Here is a 15,092-nt window from a genome sequence, read left to right as displayed (position 1 = left end):
CACCCACCACCTTACTCCTGCTACTCTTCTCAAACAGATTGGTGCAGCCTAACTCTCTCTTTGAGAGTTCTCCAAAGCAGACCTGTTCATGCACCACTGAAAAAGGGTTTAATTTCTGGTGGATACGTTTTAGGCCCAAACGGTACATCAACACTCTGCAGAAATGGCAGCATAGGCGGCCAAGCCTGAAAGGACACACAGATTCATGAAGGACAAGCACACAAGCAAGCACCTTGATCAGGCAAGACAAGGTCAAGCGACACCAGAACTCGAAGACCCATCTCAGAGGTCATCCTGCTTTTATTCCCAAAGTTCAGGAGATGTAAATTATGTTCATCTGGCATCTTTCAAGACGCCATACAGGGAGTATGTTTAAATGGTGTATATGTGTGTGTGTGTGTGTGTGTGTGTGTGTGTGTGTGTGTGTGTGTGTGTCTGTGTGTGCGCACGCTTGCGAACTGGTATTTATTAGGTTGTGAGGACAAAAATCTGTTTCACACTCACATTGTGGGGACTCACCCGCCTTATGGGGACAAAACACAGGTCTCCTTAATGTAAATCATTAAATTTTAGGGTAAAGACTGAGGACAGGGTTACCGGTTAGGTAAGGTTAGGTTAGTTTTAGGGTTAGGAATAGGCAAATAGTGGTTATGGTTAGGGCTCCAGGAAATGAATGTAAATCTATGTACTCCACAAGTGATAAAAACACAACGTGTGTGTGTGTGTGTGTGTGTGTGTGTGTGTGTGTGTGTGTGTGTGTGTGTGTGTGTGTGTCAGTCTGTCTCTCTCCCACTCCCTCTCAGCTCTGCCCTCCCTCTACCTGCTACACACATGTGTAGCATCACAATCCGGGCTGGAGAGGGGAGGAGGCGATAAACTGGGCAGAGTGCAGAGAGTGGCAGGGCAGAGACACGGCAGACACATGGCAGCTTGAGATAGTGGTGAGAAGTTCCCTCTTTTCCCTCCATTGGGTTCTTTTTTCCCCAAGGAGGTTTTCCTCCATGCACGTTTAGGTGCTGGAGGTTTATTATGCTGGAGATTACTAGTGGTTCAGTTATTCATCTTATGATTTAGTATTTTTCCTTCTTAAGTAGTTTAGGGGGAGACGTTGGGGGCAACGACTCATTGCGTGGTTGGTCCCGCGCCTTTCCTTCTTTTGTTCATTTTGGCCGTGGTCTCCAGCCCCCTTTTGTTTCCTCTTTCGTTGTGGTTTTCGTTTCTCCTTTATTATTATTACTTTTTGACATCGGGATCAATAAAGCTTGTGGGTTTTTTCGGCTTCGTTTCTTTCCTCCATTGTGAAGCCGTAACATTTCCATTGATTCTTTTTTTTCATTTACTGTCCGTTCCTGGTATTGCATATAGTTTAGTGATTGTACCTCCAGTGTAGCATGAAAGAAGAGTGTCAGAAAGGAAGTTACTTCTCTTCAGCTGAGCAAAAACTGTGGATCTGTTTCCTTTTGTTCGCAGATCTTTGAGTGACATTATCAACAAGTTTTTGGTTGATCATTACCATCTTAATGTTTTTGATTAATCATTTTCTGTAATTTGTTCCAATTGCTAATATTGTGTTACCGTGTGACTAGAAATGCTGCTGGCTTGAATCGTCCATTGCATACTTACCTCATGCATCTATCTACCTGTGGATTGCTTTATCATATCATATGCCTTTTGTGCATACATTTTTCTTACCAGTAGTGTGCTGCAATGATTTTACTTACCTTCATTTTTGCTATACCTTATTTCAGTCTCACACTTCTTCATATTAAATCTGCCTAAAACAACTACAGCCTGTGCCTTGGAAAAATGGTATGAGGAGGAATTTCGCTGTCTGTGAAAACTCATTATTGACTATCCAGGAGGGCACAGGGGAATAACAGTACATTTGCAAAAAAGTCAACATGAGTTATTACCCATCATTCCAGTGAGGCTTGAGATGTTTCTTCATGAGCTCCACAACTCCATCAAACCACTGCCAGAAGGTGAAGTTGCGTCCCGGTAAGCTCTCCTGTACAAATTAGACATACTCCATCACTATGTTTACATACACATAGAAAGAAGATTACTCAGGTCAATAATTCAGGCTATTTCTTGTGCACATATGTTCATGTGTCATAGTATTTGTAATGACTGTGCAGTGGGAGAAAGGGCTATTTAGTGAGAACACAATAGTGAACTGTTGAGCAACGTAAATGAGCTGGACTCACCCGATTGAACTGGGCCCAGGATATGGTCATGTTGCGGTAGTCCTCAGGGTTGTTGCTACCGCTCGTAAAAGCCTTCTGTGCCAGGAAGACCAGGTTATCCTCTGACAGGCCACGCCCACTATGCATCTCTGCCTTGTACTTCATATCAAGAGCCTCACATAGCTGGGGCCACAGCACCTTGTCTGGCACAATGAAGGGCACTCTGCCCTGAGAAGACAAAGAAGGGTGGTAAACACAGGAAAAAAACAAGACAGTGGAGTTCAGATCCCCAATTTGTCACTTTGTTTATTCAATTGTCTCTCACCACTTTCACCAGTTTTGTTGGGACAAAATATGAGGAAATTACACTGAATGACCCAATGGGGGGCACTACAGGCCAAAATGTAAGTACACTGAGATTAACAAAATACGTTTAAATGAATTAATTTAATGAATTAGTAAATGAAAACATAAGTCATGAAACATGCATGTGGCACCATGCTGCTTTAAAGAACAAGTCTGATATTATCTTTGTCTGTTGTGTCTTATTGTCAACAACAAGACCAAAACCAACAATGTGCTAGTCAATCTCTCAAATATAGGTGCACAGATCTACTATTTGATGATCCAATAATCTTTCAAGTCATTTTTCTGAGCAAAAAAAAAACACAAAAACATTTGCTGAGGTCAAGTCCTCTAATTTCTAGATTTGACACTTTTTTTTGTCATAGATGACAATAAATTGAATATCTTTGTAGTTTTGGATGATTGGTTGCCCTAAAACATAATGATTTACATTATGGGGACTTTCATGTTCTCCCCAAAAGTATGGCGCCACAATGTGAGTAATACATCAGCACACACATATACACACACAATACTTGTTAGCAGAAAACATTCATTGCTGATTTCGCTCTGCACATGGGATTTTTTTGATTATTTATTGAAAGGAAAAAAAAACAAGACTTATACTTTAACAGCCTATTAAGCTAATACCTGACACGAGATGTGGGGTTATAGGGAACCATCTGACATGGTGAAGCACAAAAATTACTGTACAAAAGGGCCATTGTGGAAAACAGTCAACTAACCGGCTCAGCAAAGGCGTTGTCCCATAGGACTGTTGCTGTGGCATTGTTGTCTTGACTGCCATGGACGATCACTACCACAGGCAGCGATAATGTCTGCAGGTCACAAACGCAAGAGGGATGGTGTCATTCAAATGATCTGATTATTAGTAAATGCTTAATGCTGAAAATATTAAGCACAGACAAAGTCTTAGACATAACCACAAATCTCTTTCTGAACTCTAGCTGGTATTTAAAGTCTTCCAAGGGAGACCAAGACAGTGAAGATGAAATCAGTAGCAGATTGCTGAGGAGTAAAGCTGATCATTAAATTAAAAGTGCTGTTCAGCTGTTATTCACAAGCATAAACCAAGCATAAATCAAACATCAAATGTCCCATCTGATTACTTTGACATGGAAGACCAGCTCATTGCCCCCTACGCTGAACTGTGATTCAAACAGAACTGTGAACTTCTCCTCCGTCACTGACTCTGCACCTCGACGGTCCGAACGTTTGATCCGCTTCAGTGACTGTAAGGACACACACACACACATGCAAACACACACACACACAGTGCAGACACGAGACGTGATAAATAACAATAATAATAATAATAATAATAAACTATATTTACATAACACAATTCATGGATAAAATGCAAAACAGTACTTAAAAATAACGTGTGATGAAACATAAAAACAAGTGAAAAAATACAATAAAATAAGATAAAGTAGAATTTAAACAACTGGTTAAGACAAGGTAAAACAGCCATTAGTTAAAAAGAAGAGACACTGCAGTAGAAAGTGATGTTAAAAAGATGTGTCCTAAGATTCTGTTTGAAGGTCACAACAGATTTAGAACCCCTTCAGGGAGGCTGTTCCAGAGTTTTGGAGCATAATTAACAAAGACTGCTCTCTGTGCCTTTTAGTTCTAGCCCATGCTTACATGGAGGACTAACATGTGTCAGTCTTTAGATACACACAATATCTGATAGAAGAATCAGGTTGTTGTTGGCTTTCATGAAATTTGTTGATAACATACAATAACACCACCTTTACGCTTCATTATCTCTTTTTGAAAAATGTACTGTAAATATTTCAGTTGTAATCTCTCCATTGCTTCTAGCAATGTTTTGAGTATACAGTGCATTCACAGAGAAGAAAATGATAAAATTAGCGAATCAGTGTCTGCTCACTGCTGGAAAAGCCACCAGTTTTTTGGAATACAAAAACAAAAACAAAAAATAAGTACTAAATTCTGTTTCATTTTTCAGTTTTCCAATTTGAAATTGGGAGTAGTGTTTCAAGGTCACGGTTTGACTTCCATCTTGTATTATTTCCTGTTCATTCAAAACATTGTTAAATTCTGCCATATTACTGTCAAAGCATTGCATTGTCAACATTAGAACATGCTATAAACTTCATGGTATGGCTATGTATGATGCAATTGGTTCGCAGATTTCTATAATTATGCATGCATTTATGTGGGACAACATGCTGTCACTGTGCTCTGGTTTAAGTTGTCTATAACAGTAACTTCATCTTAGGTTGTTTTAAAATGAAATGTACTATCACCTGGTTATTTTAGTGTGTTTTTTCAAAAGGTTTCCTCCCCTCCTTTATGTTTGGATATGGGCATTTGAATTATATTTGAGGACTGAAAATCAGCACATAATTCACAACAGATATTATTTTTTAATGGAATGAGTGTTATCTATAGAGAGTTTCACATTGCGGCTTGTTTGTAGCCTTCATGTTGTAATGCTAGTGAGTGTCTTCAATTCCATTTACAGTGAGCCTGCTGGTTCCTCATCCCTACAAGTATTTACTTAGCCCAAGCAAACCTACAGGACTTTCTGGTGGCTTGTGTAATCTTGTGTTTTGCTGCCACAGAGGAAATAAATCCCTGGCCATCGAAAACAAAATACTTCCTGAAATCTTTCCTGCAGAAAAATCCTTCCTCCATCCCCAAGAAGGAATGCCAAACTGGGTTTAAAAATCAGGGTTCAATCTATGTTATGCTTTAATGTTTTTAATGTTAATATAATATGTTATATACTACTACTACTACTACTACTACTACTAATAATAATAATAATAATAATGATCAGGCCAATATGACCTGAATATTCTCTCCATGCAATTATGATCTATGAAAAACATCAGAATCAATGTCCGTCATCTGAAGCCTGTCCAAGGCTTGATTATTAAGTTGACACAAGCAAAAAGAAAAAATTATAATGGTGGTGGTTTAAAAAAAGAATATATCAGTAATATATCACACTTACACTCCCAAAAAGATAGCCAATAGAGCTTACCATGTTTCTGAAGTGTGCACTGAGGGTGCCAGTGGCCTGGTGATACTCCATAACACAGTTGTTGTTGAGGATTTCTCCACTGCTTTCACTAACAGAACAAAAGAAAGCAGTTAAAAAGGATTACCACATTCTTAGTGACTGTAGCTGTAGACATCTTCCATGAAGTAGGATTACACATTTCAAATATTGATCTCACATGATGACTAAGTCACCGTGAAACCATTTCTATTTGTTAAGTAACTGCCAATTAACAATTTAATTGCATTTTTGCTTTAGTACCTGCTATAATCACAGATTATTTTTGCTTTGTACCAGCCATATGTATACAAGGTGCTCCACCAATGCATTTACTGTATCATTATCACAAGTCTGCATGCTGGCATGTGCCCCTCACCTGTGTGTGCTCTCATTCTTCAGCAGAGCTTTGGCCTGTTGCTCACTAACAATGACAGCCTTGACCTGAGGTGGGTTCATGTGGACGTTGAGCTTCCCACCCACCAGAAGGCGCACTGTGGCTGCAAACTTGGTCTGTGTCTTTAACACCTGGGGTGGCTGCTTTTCAATGATGAAGGTACTGAAGAGAAGAGGGGACAATGATGGATTAGTCAACATTTTCTCTCACGACAAGGTTTGAGTTATCCAAAGGCAGTTGTAGGAGCCATGACTGAGTTTAGACGTATTTTGTAGGGGTATGATGGTTAAAATATTGGTGTTCGTTATTGTTTGCAATATTATTTAGGGTTTTGTGTGATCATGTTGATGAGGGAATAAGTAGGTTTCATGGATATGGGCAGGAATGTTAATACAGGTTAACGCAGGCACCTGCTCACCTGTGTGACCAGAGAGAGAGAGGGGGTGAGCAGGGTCACCGTATATTGACTGCTGTTTTCTTTGATCACTGTTGTCACTTTATGAGTTTGTGCACAGTATCATAAGTTGATTATTGTTTTTGTTAATAAAAAGTTAAACATATTTTTCTGTATCGCAGTGATTGTTTTCTGTTAAGCGTGTCAGACAAAGGAAGGCCCCAGCCTCAGCCTCTCAGTGACTCTTTGTGTTTTGAAGTCGCTACAGCAGTGATACCTGCACTCAACAAAGTCCACAAGATACCAAGAATAAGCTGCCTGATGCACAATGCAGACTAGACAGTTATAAAAACATGACTTCTAGAAGGACAGCATCTGCATTGCTTCTTCCGAATCTGAGGCTCCTCAACTGACCACAGTTTCCTTTTCAGCAGCCTCGCAAACACGATCCCACAGCAGTGTGAAACCGCTGGAATTAACAGCCAGTAGAACAAAGGCAATAACAAAAATGTATAGTGACACAGTTACACCCTTACATAGAGAGACAAGGAATTGCACAAGGAAATGCCCCCCACTGTGGAGAATTTCAATGTCCACATTATGAGTAGTACAGTAGTAGTACATGAGTAGTATTATGAGTACATTATGGGTACCACTTCCATGGGTGTTTCCTGAAGTAGCATGTCTTTTTTTTTTGTTAAATTTTTTTTGGCCTTTTCTAGCCTTTATGACAGAGACAGCTGAAGATATGATAGGAAAGGGGGCAGAGAGAGAGGGGATGACACGCAGCAAATGAGCTGCAGGTGGGAGTCGAAGCTGTGGCTGCCGCAGAGGACTGATGCACACCCTACCAACTGAGCTATAGGGGTGCCCCAAGAGTGCTCTGAAGTAGCATGTCTATGGAGGATTTCCCCTTTCTGTGCAATCAAAGCTATTCTGTATTGCCATCACTTATTTTACTATTTATCAAACACTGAAGCTGACTCTGCTTTTTACTCTGCAGGACACAACCTGTCAGCTAAATCTACGCACATAAACACACATTCATAAAGACCATGTGGCGGTGGGTCTGAAAAAAACAACAAAAAACACATAATAATGATGTAGGATAACCTGCACTGGCAGCTGAACTGAATGGGTCAGCACATACAGTACATATCAGATGACTTGGGTTGAACATAGGTAAGACACTGTCCAACTTTGGTAAATGGAAAGTCTCCTGATCAAATAATGACATAAACTCAATGGAGGGAGAAACTGTCACAGTCTCTGTCTCTCATCCACCTCCGATCACCTTGCTGCAGTGTTTTCTCCACGCTACCTGCCAGCCGAGCCCACTTCATCAGCGCTACTCTGTTCACCTGCCGTCACAGCTGCAGCTCATCACAATCAGCCCTGCATATAAGCCTCTCCAGCACTCTCACTCGTTGCCAGATTGTTCTTCTGCAGTATGCGAGACTTTCCAGCGTTTTCCTGCCTGATCACCCGTTGCCGAACTTGCCTGTTCCTGACCTGCTCTCCTCGTCTGTCTCCCTGTAAACTCACCTGCCTTCCGTCCCTGACCTTGTGCTCTGCCTCAGCGTTCCTGGTGTCTGACTGCTCTGCTGGTAACGATCCTTCCCCCTGACTTCAGTTATCCTCTTGCCTACTCCCCATCGGTACTTCTGCTTCCGTGGACTGCTCATCTGGCTTCGACCTCCACGCCTGCCTCCAACTACTCCTCTGCTCTCTCCCTGCCGGCACCGCTGCTCGATCAGCTGATTCCCCCAGCTGCAGATCTCCCTCCGCGTCATCAGCGGCTGAAAGCGGAGCTCCCTCCTCGTCATCAGCGGCTGCAGTAAGCTATTCATTCTGCTCCGTACCTTGCTTTTTCTTCGATATAAATAAGGGTCATTACCAACTGTCCCTGCTCTTTGTCGAACTGCATTTGGGTCCAAAACACGCCCGTTTCAGTACAATCTGGCCAAAAATGGACCGAGCAGATCCCGCCTCTCCTCAGTCTCGCCTAGCTCGGGTGGAGGGAATGCTCCAGCAGCATGAGGCTCTGCTCGCCTCCAACGCGGCAGAGGCTCGTCAGTCAGCTTCGGCTCTGGAACGAGCGCTAACCTCGCTAGCCACCCAGGTACAACACATGGCCGCCTCTATGACTCAACACGCCGCTGCTGCCTCTGTTCCAGCCCCTCCTGCTCCCACCCCAGGGCCATCTTCGAGCACCACATCCGAACCCCGAGTGGGGGCGCCAGAACGCTATCCTGGGGACCCTGAGGGCTGCAGTCCTTTTCTGACTAACTGCTCTATTCTGTTTGCCCTGCAACCCCACACCTTTGCCACAGAGGGAGCCAGAGTCGCCTTCGCCATCAACCATCTCACTGGAAAGGCACGTTTGTGGGGAACGGCGGAGTGGGAGAGAGGCACACCAGCCTGCGCCTCTTTCCAGGCTTTTGCAGAGGAGCTACGCAAGGTGTTCGGACCCATTTCCTCAGGTCCTGATGCTGCAGGGGGACTCATGAGCCAGAGGCAGGGGGATCGGACTGTTGCCGACTATGCCATTGACTTCAGAACCCGGGCTCGTCTCAGTGACTAGAACGCTGCTGCACAGTGTGACGCTTTCCTCAACGGACTAGCTCCTTACATCAAGGATGAGCTGGTCTCGTTTGACCTCCCCAATTCCCTGGATGGACTCATTGAGTTGACCACGAGGCTGGACAGGCGTATACAGGTGAGAAGGAGGGAGCAACGACAAGAGGCAGCAGACCGTCGACCTCCTGTCCGCCAGCGTGAGTTTTCTGGTGCCCCCGTCCTCCCCTCGGAACCCGCTCATGGGGGGGCGGAGCCTATGCAGGTGGGACGCACCAGTCTAACACCTGAGGAACGAGAGTGACGCCGCCGAAGGAATCTCTGCCTCTATTGCGGCCAGGCCGGTCACTTCGTCTCCAGGTGTCCAGTAAAAGGGAGGGCTCAGCAGTAAAGAGGGACATCCTGCTGAGCCGGTCCCAGATTTCTGTCCCCAACTCACGACCGCTGTTCCATGTCCAGCTCCTGCTGGCAGGGGGATCCCATACCCTCGCCACCTTCATCGACTCTGGGGCAGATGTCAGTCTGATCGACGAGGAACTCGCCCGTCAGCTGGACATTGAGCAGGATCCTCTTCCTCGTCCTGTGCCGGCCAGCGCCTTGGATGGTCATCTTCTGGGGACCGTCACCCATCAAACCACACCCGTCACCATGCTCCTGTCTGGCATCCACCAAGAAACCATCCGCTTCCATGTCCTGAGGTCTCCCAACTTACCACTGATCCTCGGCTACCCCTGGCTTCGCCGCCATAACCCCCATATTGATTGGTCTACAGGGTCTATCCTGGGATGGAGCCCCTCTTGTCACCAGGTCTGCCTCAGACAGGCAGTGGCTTCCACTCCGCCTGCCAGTTCCTGTGCTACCCCAGACCTCTCCATGGTACCCCCTGACTACCACGATTTCCGGGAGGTGTTCAGTAAGGCGAGGGCCACCTCTCTGCCCCCTCATCGGCCCTACGACTGCGCCATCGACCTTCTGCCCGGCTCCACACCTCCCAAGGGTCGTCTCTACTCCCTGTCTGCACCTGAGAGGGAGGCCATGGAGACCTACATCAGCGACGCCTTGGCTGCTGGGGTCATCCGACCCTCCTCGTCTCCTGCTCGTGCGGGGTTCTTCTTCGTCGACAAGAAGGACGGTTCCCTGAGGCCCTGCATCGACTACCATGGCCTGAACGAAATCACGGTGAAGAACCGTTATCCTCTCCCCCTCATCGCCTCAGCTTTCGAGCTTCTCCAAGGGGCCACCATCTACACCAAGTTGGACCTCCGCAATGCCTATCATCTGGTTCGCATTCGCGAGGGGGATGAGTGGAAGACGGCCTTTAACATGCCCACAGGTCACTATGAGTATTTGGTGATGCCATTTGGACTCACCAATGCCCCAGCTGTTTTCCAGGCCCTCATCAATGACGTTCTAAGGGACATGCTCAACAAGTATGTGTTCGTCTACCTGGATGACATCTTGATCTTCTCCCGGTCCAAGCAAGAGCACATACATCACGTCCAGACTGTTCTGCAACGCCTGCTGGAGAACTCCCTGTTCGTCAAGGCAGAAAAGTGCGAGTTCCATGCCTCCTCTGTCTCCTTCCTGGGGTACATCATCGGCCAGAACCGCATGGAGATGGACCCTGCCAAGGTCTCAGCCGTCACCTCCTGGCCAGTCCTTGAATCCCGTAAGCAGTTGCAATGTTTTCTGGGGTTCGCCAATTTCTACAGAAAGTTCATCCGGGGTTACAGCGCGGTGGCTGCTCCCCTCTCTGCTCTCACCTCCTCCAAAGTTCCCTTCCGATGGACACCAGCCGCCGAGGAGGCATTCCAGCACCTTAAGGGGCGATTCAGCTCGGCCCCCATTCTCCTGATTCCTGACCCCGAGAGACAGTTTGTGGTGGAGGTGGACGCTTCTGATGTGGGGGTGGGGGCCGTCCTCTCTCAACGTTCTGCGGAGGATCAAAAACTGCATCCTTGTGCCTTCTTTTCCAGGCGTCTATCCCCAGCGGAAAGGAACTATGACATCGGTAACCGTGAACTGTTGGCAGTGAAGCTGGCGTTGGAGGAATGGCGCCATTGGTTGGAAGGAACCAAGACCCCCTTCCTCGTATGGACCGACCACAAATACCTGGAGTACATCCGCTCTGCTAAGAGACTGAACTCTCGCCAGGCCAGGTGGGCTCTATTCTTCGCCAGGTTCAACTTCACCCTTTCCTACCGACCAGGCTCCTGCAACGTCAAACCTGACGCCCTGTCCCGACAGTACATGGTCGGGGAGGAGAACCCCTCCCGTCCAGACAGCATCCTTCCCACTTCCCGCCTGGTGGCCGCCCTTTCCTGGGAGGTGGAGGAGCGGGTAAAGGCTGCCTTGGAGGATCAGCCGGGGCCCAGCTCTTGTCCCCAAGACCGCCTGTTCGTCCCTCAGGAGTTGAGGTCTGAGGTCCTGCAGTGGGTCCACGGCTCCCGACTCACCTGTCACACAGGAATTCAGCATACCAAGGAGGTTCTGCAACGGCGGTTCTGGTGGGCCACACTGGATGAAGACACCAGAGACTTTGTAAATGCCTGCCCAGTCTGTAACCAGAACAAGGCCCAAAGACGGGCCCCTGCCGGCCACCTGCAACCTCTGCCTGTGCCTCATCGACCCTGGTCCCACATCTCGCTGGATTTCGTCAACGGGCTGCCACAGTCAGGAGTTTATACCGCCATTCTGACAGTAGTAGATCGGTTTAGCAAGATGGCTCACTTTTTGCCCCTGCCCAAGCTCCCATCGGCCAAGGAGACTGCTGAGCTGGTCTTGCAGCACGTGTTCCGGCTCCACGGCCTCCCGTCTGACGTGGTCTCAGATCGAGGCCCCCAGTTCACCTCAGCATTCTGGAGGGAGTTCTGTCGTCTTTTGGGAGCCTCCACCAGCCTGTCCTCTGGGTTTCATCCTCAATCCAATGGTCAGTCCGAGAGGATGAATCAGGAGTTGGAGACGGCGCTCTGCTGCATGGCCTCCAAGCACCCTGCCACCTGGTCTAAGCAACTGCTGTGGGTTGAATATGCCCACAATACCCTCACCAGCTCCGCCACTGGGCTCTCTCCCTTCCAGTGTGCCTACGGCTTTCAGCCTCCCCTGTTCCCAGCCCAGGAGAGTGAGACCACCTGCCCGTCTGTTGAAGCCTTCATCTGTCGCTGTCACCGAACCTGGACACAGGCCAGGTCTGCACTCCTTCGGACCGCAGATTGGTATTCGACAGCCGCCAACCATCGCCGCTCCCGGGCTCCTCCTTACCAGGTGGGCCAGAAGGTGTGGCTGTCGACCCGGGACCTTCCGCTGAGGGTGGAGTAGAAGAAGTTGGCTCCCAAGTTCATCGGACCATTCCCCATCGAGAGGGTCGTCAACCCAGTGGCTGTTCGGCTCAAGTTGCCCCGTACCATGCGGATCCATCCCGCCTTTCACGTCTCAAGGGTCAAGCCATTCCGGGAGAGTCCTCTGCTGCCTGCCTCTCAGCCACCCCCACCTCCTCGGCTCATTGACGGGGGCCCTGCTTACATGGTACACTGCCTGCTGCGCTCTCGTCGTCGTGGAAGAGGCCTGCAGTACCTCGTTGACTGGGAGGGGTACGGTCCAGAGGAGCGGACATGGGTCCCTGCCCGTCAGATCCTGGATGCACGGCTCATTCGGGAGTTCCATCGACAACACCCTGACCAGCCCTCCAACATCGCTTCGACACAAGGGGGGCCCAACACCAACCCTCAGTCCCCTCCTGCATCTGGGACATCTGGGTCTGAGGAGGAAGACGGGGGGTCAGCCTCAGAAGAGGACGGTTCATTCTTGGAGGGTGAGGAGGCTGGGACGGAGGCCTCTGAAGAATTTTAGCCCTCCTCCAGGCCCCCTCCACCCACCCGGTTCCACTAGCACAGGTTGGGACGTCAGGGGCCGTCCCTTGGGGGGGGGGGTTCTGTCACAGTCTCTGTCTCTCATCCACCTCCGATCACCTTGCTGCAGTGTTTTCACCACGCTACCTGCCAGCCGCGCCCACTTCATCAACGCTACTCTGTTCACCTGCCGTCACAGCTGCAGCTCATCTTAATCAGCCCTGCATATAAGCCTCTCCAGCACTCTCACTCGTTGCCAGATTGTTCTTCTGCAGTATGCGAGACTTTCCAGCGTTTTCCTGCCTGATCACCCGTTGCCGACCTTGCCTGTTCCCGACCTGCTCTCCTCGTCTGTCTCCCGGTAAACTCACCTGCCTTCCGTCCCTGACCTCGTGCTCTGCCTCAGCGTTCCTGGTGTCTGACTGCTCTGCTGGTAACGATCCTTCAGCCTAGCTTCAGTTATCCTCTTGCCTGCTCCCCATCGGTACTTCTGCTTCCGTGTACTGCTCATCTGGCTTCGACCTCCACGCCTGCCTCCAACTACTCCTCTGCTCTCTCCCTGCCGGCACCGCTGCTCGATCAGCTGATTCCCCCGGCTGCGGATCTCCCTCCGCGTCATCAGCGGCTGAAAGCGGAGCTCCCTCCTCGTCATCAGCGGCTGCAGTAAGCTATTCATTCTGCTCCGTACCTTGCTTTTTCTTCAATATAAATAAAGGTCATTACCAGCTGTCCCTGCTCTTCGTCAAACTGCATTTGGGTCCAAAACACACCCGTTTCAGAAACAGAAAATGATTATGTTTGGGCGAGCAAGAGAGAGGTTAGGAGAGTCATCAAACCATTCAGTGACCCCTTGTGACCAGTGGATAGGTAAACTGTCATCCTGGAAGAGACCACTCCCACCAGGATAGTAATGTTTTATCATAGGTATCAAGGGGATCAGTCAGAACAACCAAACCATGCAAGTAAAATACCCCCCACAGCATAACCATAACCATCCAGAGCCACTGGATCCTCTCACTCATGGATCACCATACAAAAGTTTGGGCAACCCAAGAGATATGACATCTCAGATAACTTTTACCAAGGTCTCTGTCCTTAATTAGCTTGGTAGTGCTATGGCTTGTTCACTGTCGTTGTTAGGAATGGCTGGGCAATTTCAAATCAACTTTCAAGGCTTTATAAATACTTGATAAATCTTGTTACTGATTGTTGGGACAAAAGGTCATAAGAAGATAACACAGTGTTGTCAGGTAGCCATTCCCTCAGTTTGTAATGTAACGCTGAAATGGCAGTTAACAGGAACACTGGAGGTCAGGTTGAGGACTGTAAGACCAAGAAAACTTTCTGAAGAGAACTGCTTATAGAATTGCTAGAAAGGCAAACCAAACTCCAGTTTGACTGAAAAGACCTTAAGGAAGATTTGTGAAGATTTTAGTGGTGCCCTATTCATTTCAGCAGTGACAGCTGCTATGGCTTTCAAAGAAGAGTCATCAGAAGAAAAGCATTACTGCATCCTCACCGCAAAATTCAGTGTCAGCAATAAAGTGTCCACTGGGGCTGGGCGGTAATCCGGTAATAAGGTATCCCGCAGTATCTAACAATAGCAACGGTATCAGTTTCATTACCATCATTAAAAAAATGCTGCGCATATGTCTATAGAGGTCATAACAACATAAAAACATAATTGTAGCATCGTCATAACAAAAATGAAGTCCACTCCCTTCAATGTATCTGGTTGAATTTTTACTCGAGGAAAAGGTGACTGTGCAAAAGTACATGCTAAGAATGAACCCGAGCAGTTTTACAGATGTTTTAACACAGGTCTGTCCAGGCGATCATTTAGGCACATCTGAGCAGAGTACCGTTATCTCATCCAAGCATACAGAGAAATTCCTCTGTTGAAAACACTTTTTCAGCCTTTTTCCTGCTTGCTATTGTTAGCTCTCATAAAAGGATGAAATGCAAATAAAACAGTAAAATATAACTTCGGGCTGCTCAGCAGACTCCTCTGTGAACGCTCTGCTCATTCATGAGATGGAGCGGTGAAACTAACTGCGTGGTTACACCGGTCAATAGCTCAGTGACCCGCCCAAATTCACCATAGAAACACCAATGACAATCCAGAAAGAAGTAACGCCAGAGATAGGTTATTGCATAAAGAACTCTCCCTCCACTCTAGAAACCCCCTCCTCTTTACGTAAACAAGCAGGACCTTCGTGATTGATCTCAAATTAACACAGAGTCATAGGAGGAGACATTAGCAGCATGTTTTTGGGCTGGAATATAACTT

The 15,092-nt window shown here is 47.4% G+C and overlaps 1 protein-coding gene across 1 annotated transcript in view; it reads right to left on the bottom strand.

Moving 5' to 3' along the window:
- LOC139350068 (signal transducer and activator of transcription 5B-like) overlaps positions 1 to 15,092 on the bottom strand; it is a 50,506-nt gene that overhangs the window by 10,191 nt on the left and 25,223 nt on the right. The window contains exons 9-14 of the mRNA XM_070991160.1: positions 5,966 to 6,145; positions 5,572 to 5,659; positions 3,662 to 3,784; positions 3,278 to 3,370; positions 2,208 to 2,414; positions 1,914 to 2,008 (exon numbers count right to left, since the gene is read on the bottom strand). Of these exons, the coding sequence (XP_070847261.1) occupies positions 1,914 to 2,008; positions 2,208 to 2,414; positions 3,278 to 3,370; positions 3,662 to 3,784; positions 5,572 to 5,659; positions 5,966 to 6,145 (786 nt within the window). The remainder of the gene's footprint in view (positions 1 to 1,913; positions 2,009 to 2,207; positions 2,415 to 3,277; positions 3,371 to 3,661; positions 3,785 to 5,571; positions 5,660 to 5,965; positions 6,146 to 15,092) is intronic.

The sequence above is a fragment of the Chaetodon trifascialis genome, chromosome 21 (assembly GCF_039877785.1).
Source record: "Chaetodon trifascialis isolate fChaTrf1 chromosome 21, fChaTrf1.hap1, whole genome shotgun sequence".
Lineage (NCBI taxonomy): Eukaryota > Metazoa > Chordata > Actinopteri > Chaetodontiformes > Chaetodontidae > Chaetodon > Chaetodon trifascialis.
This window is presented reverse-complemented; position numbering and strand designations above follow the sequence as displayed.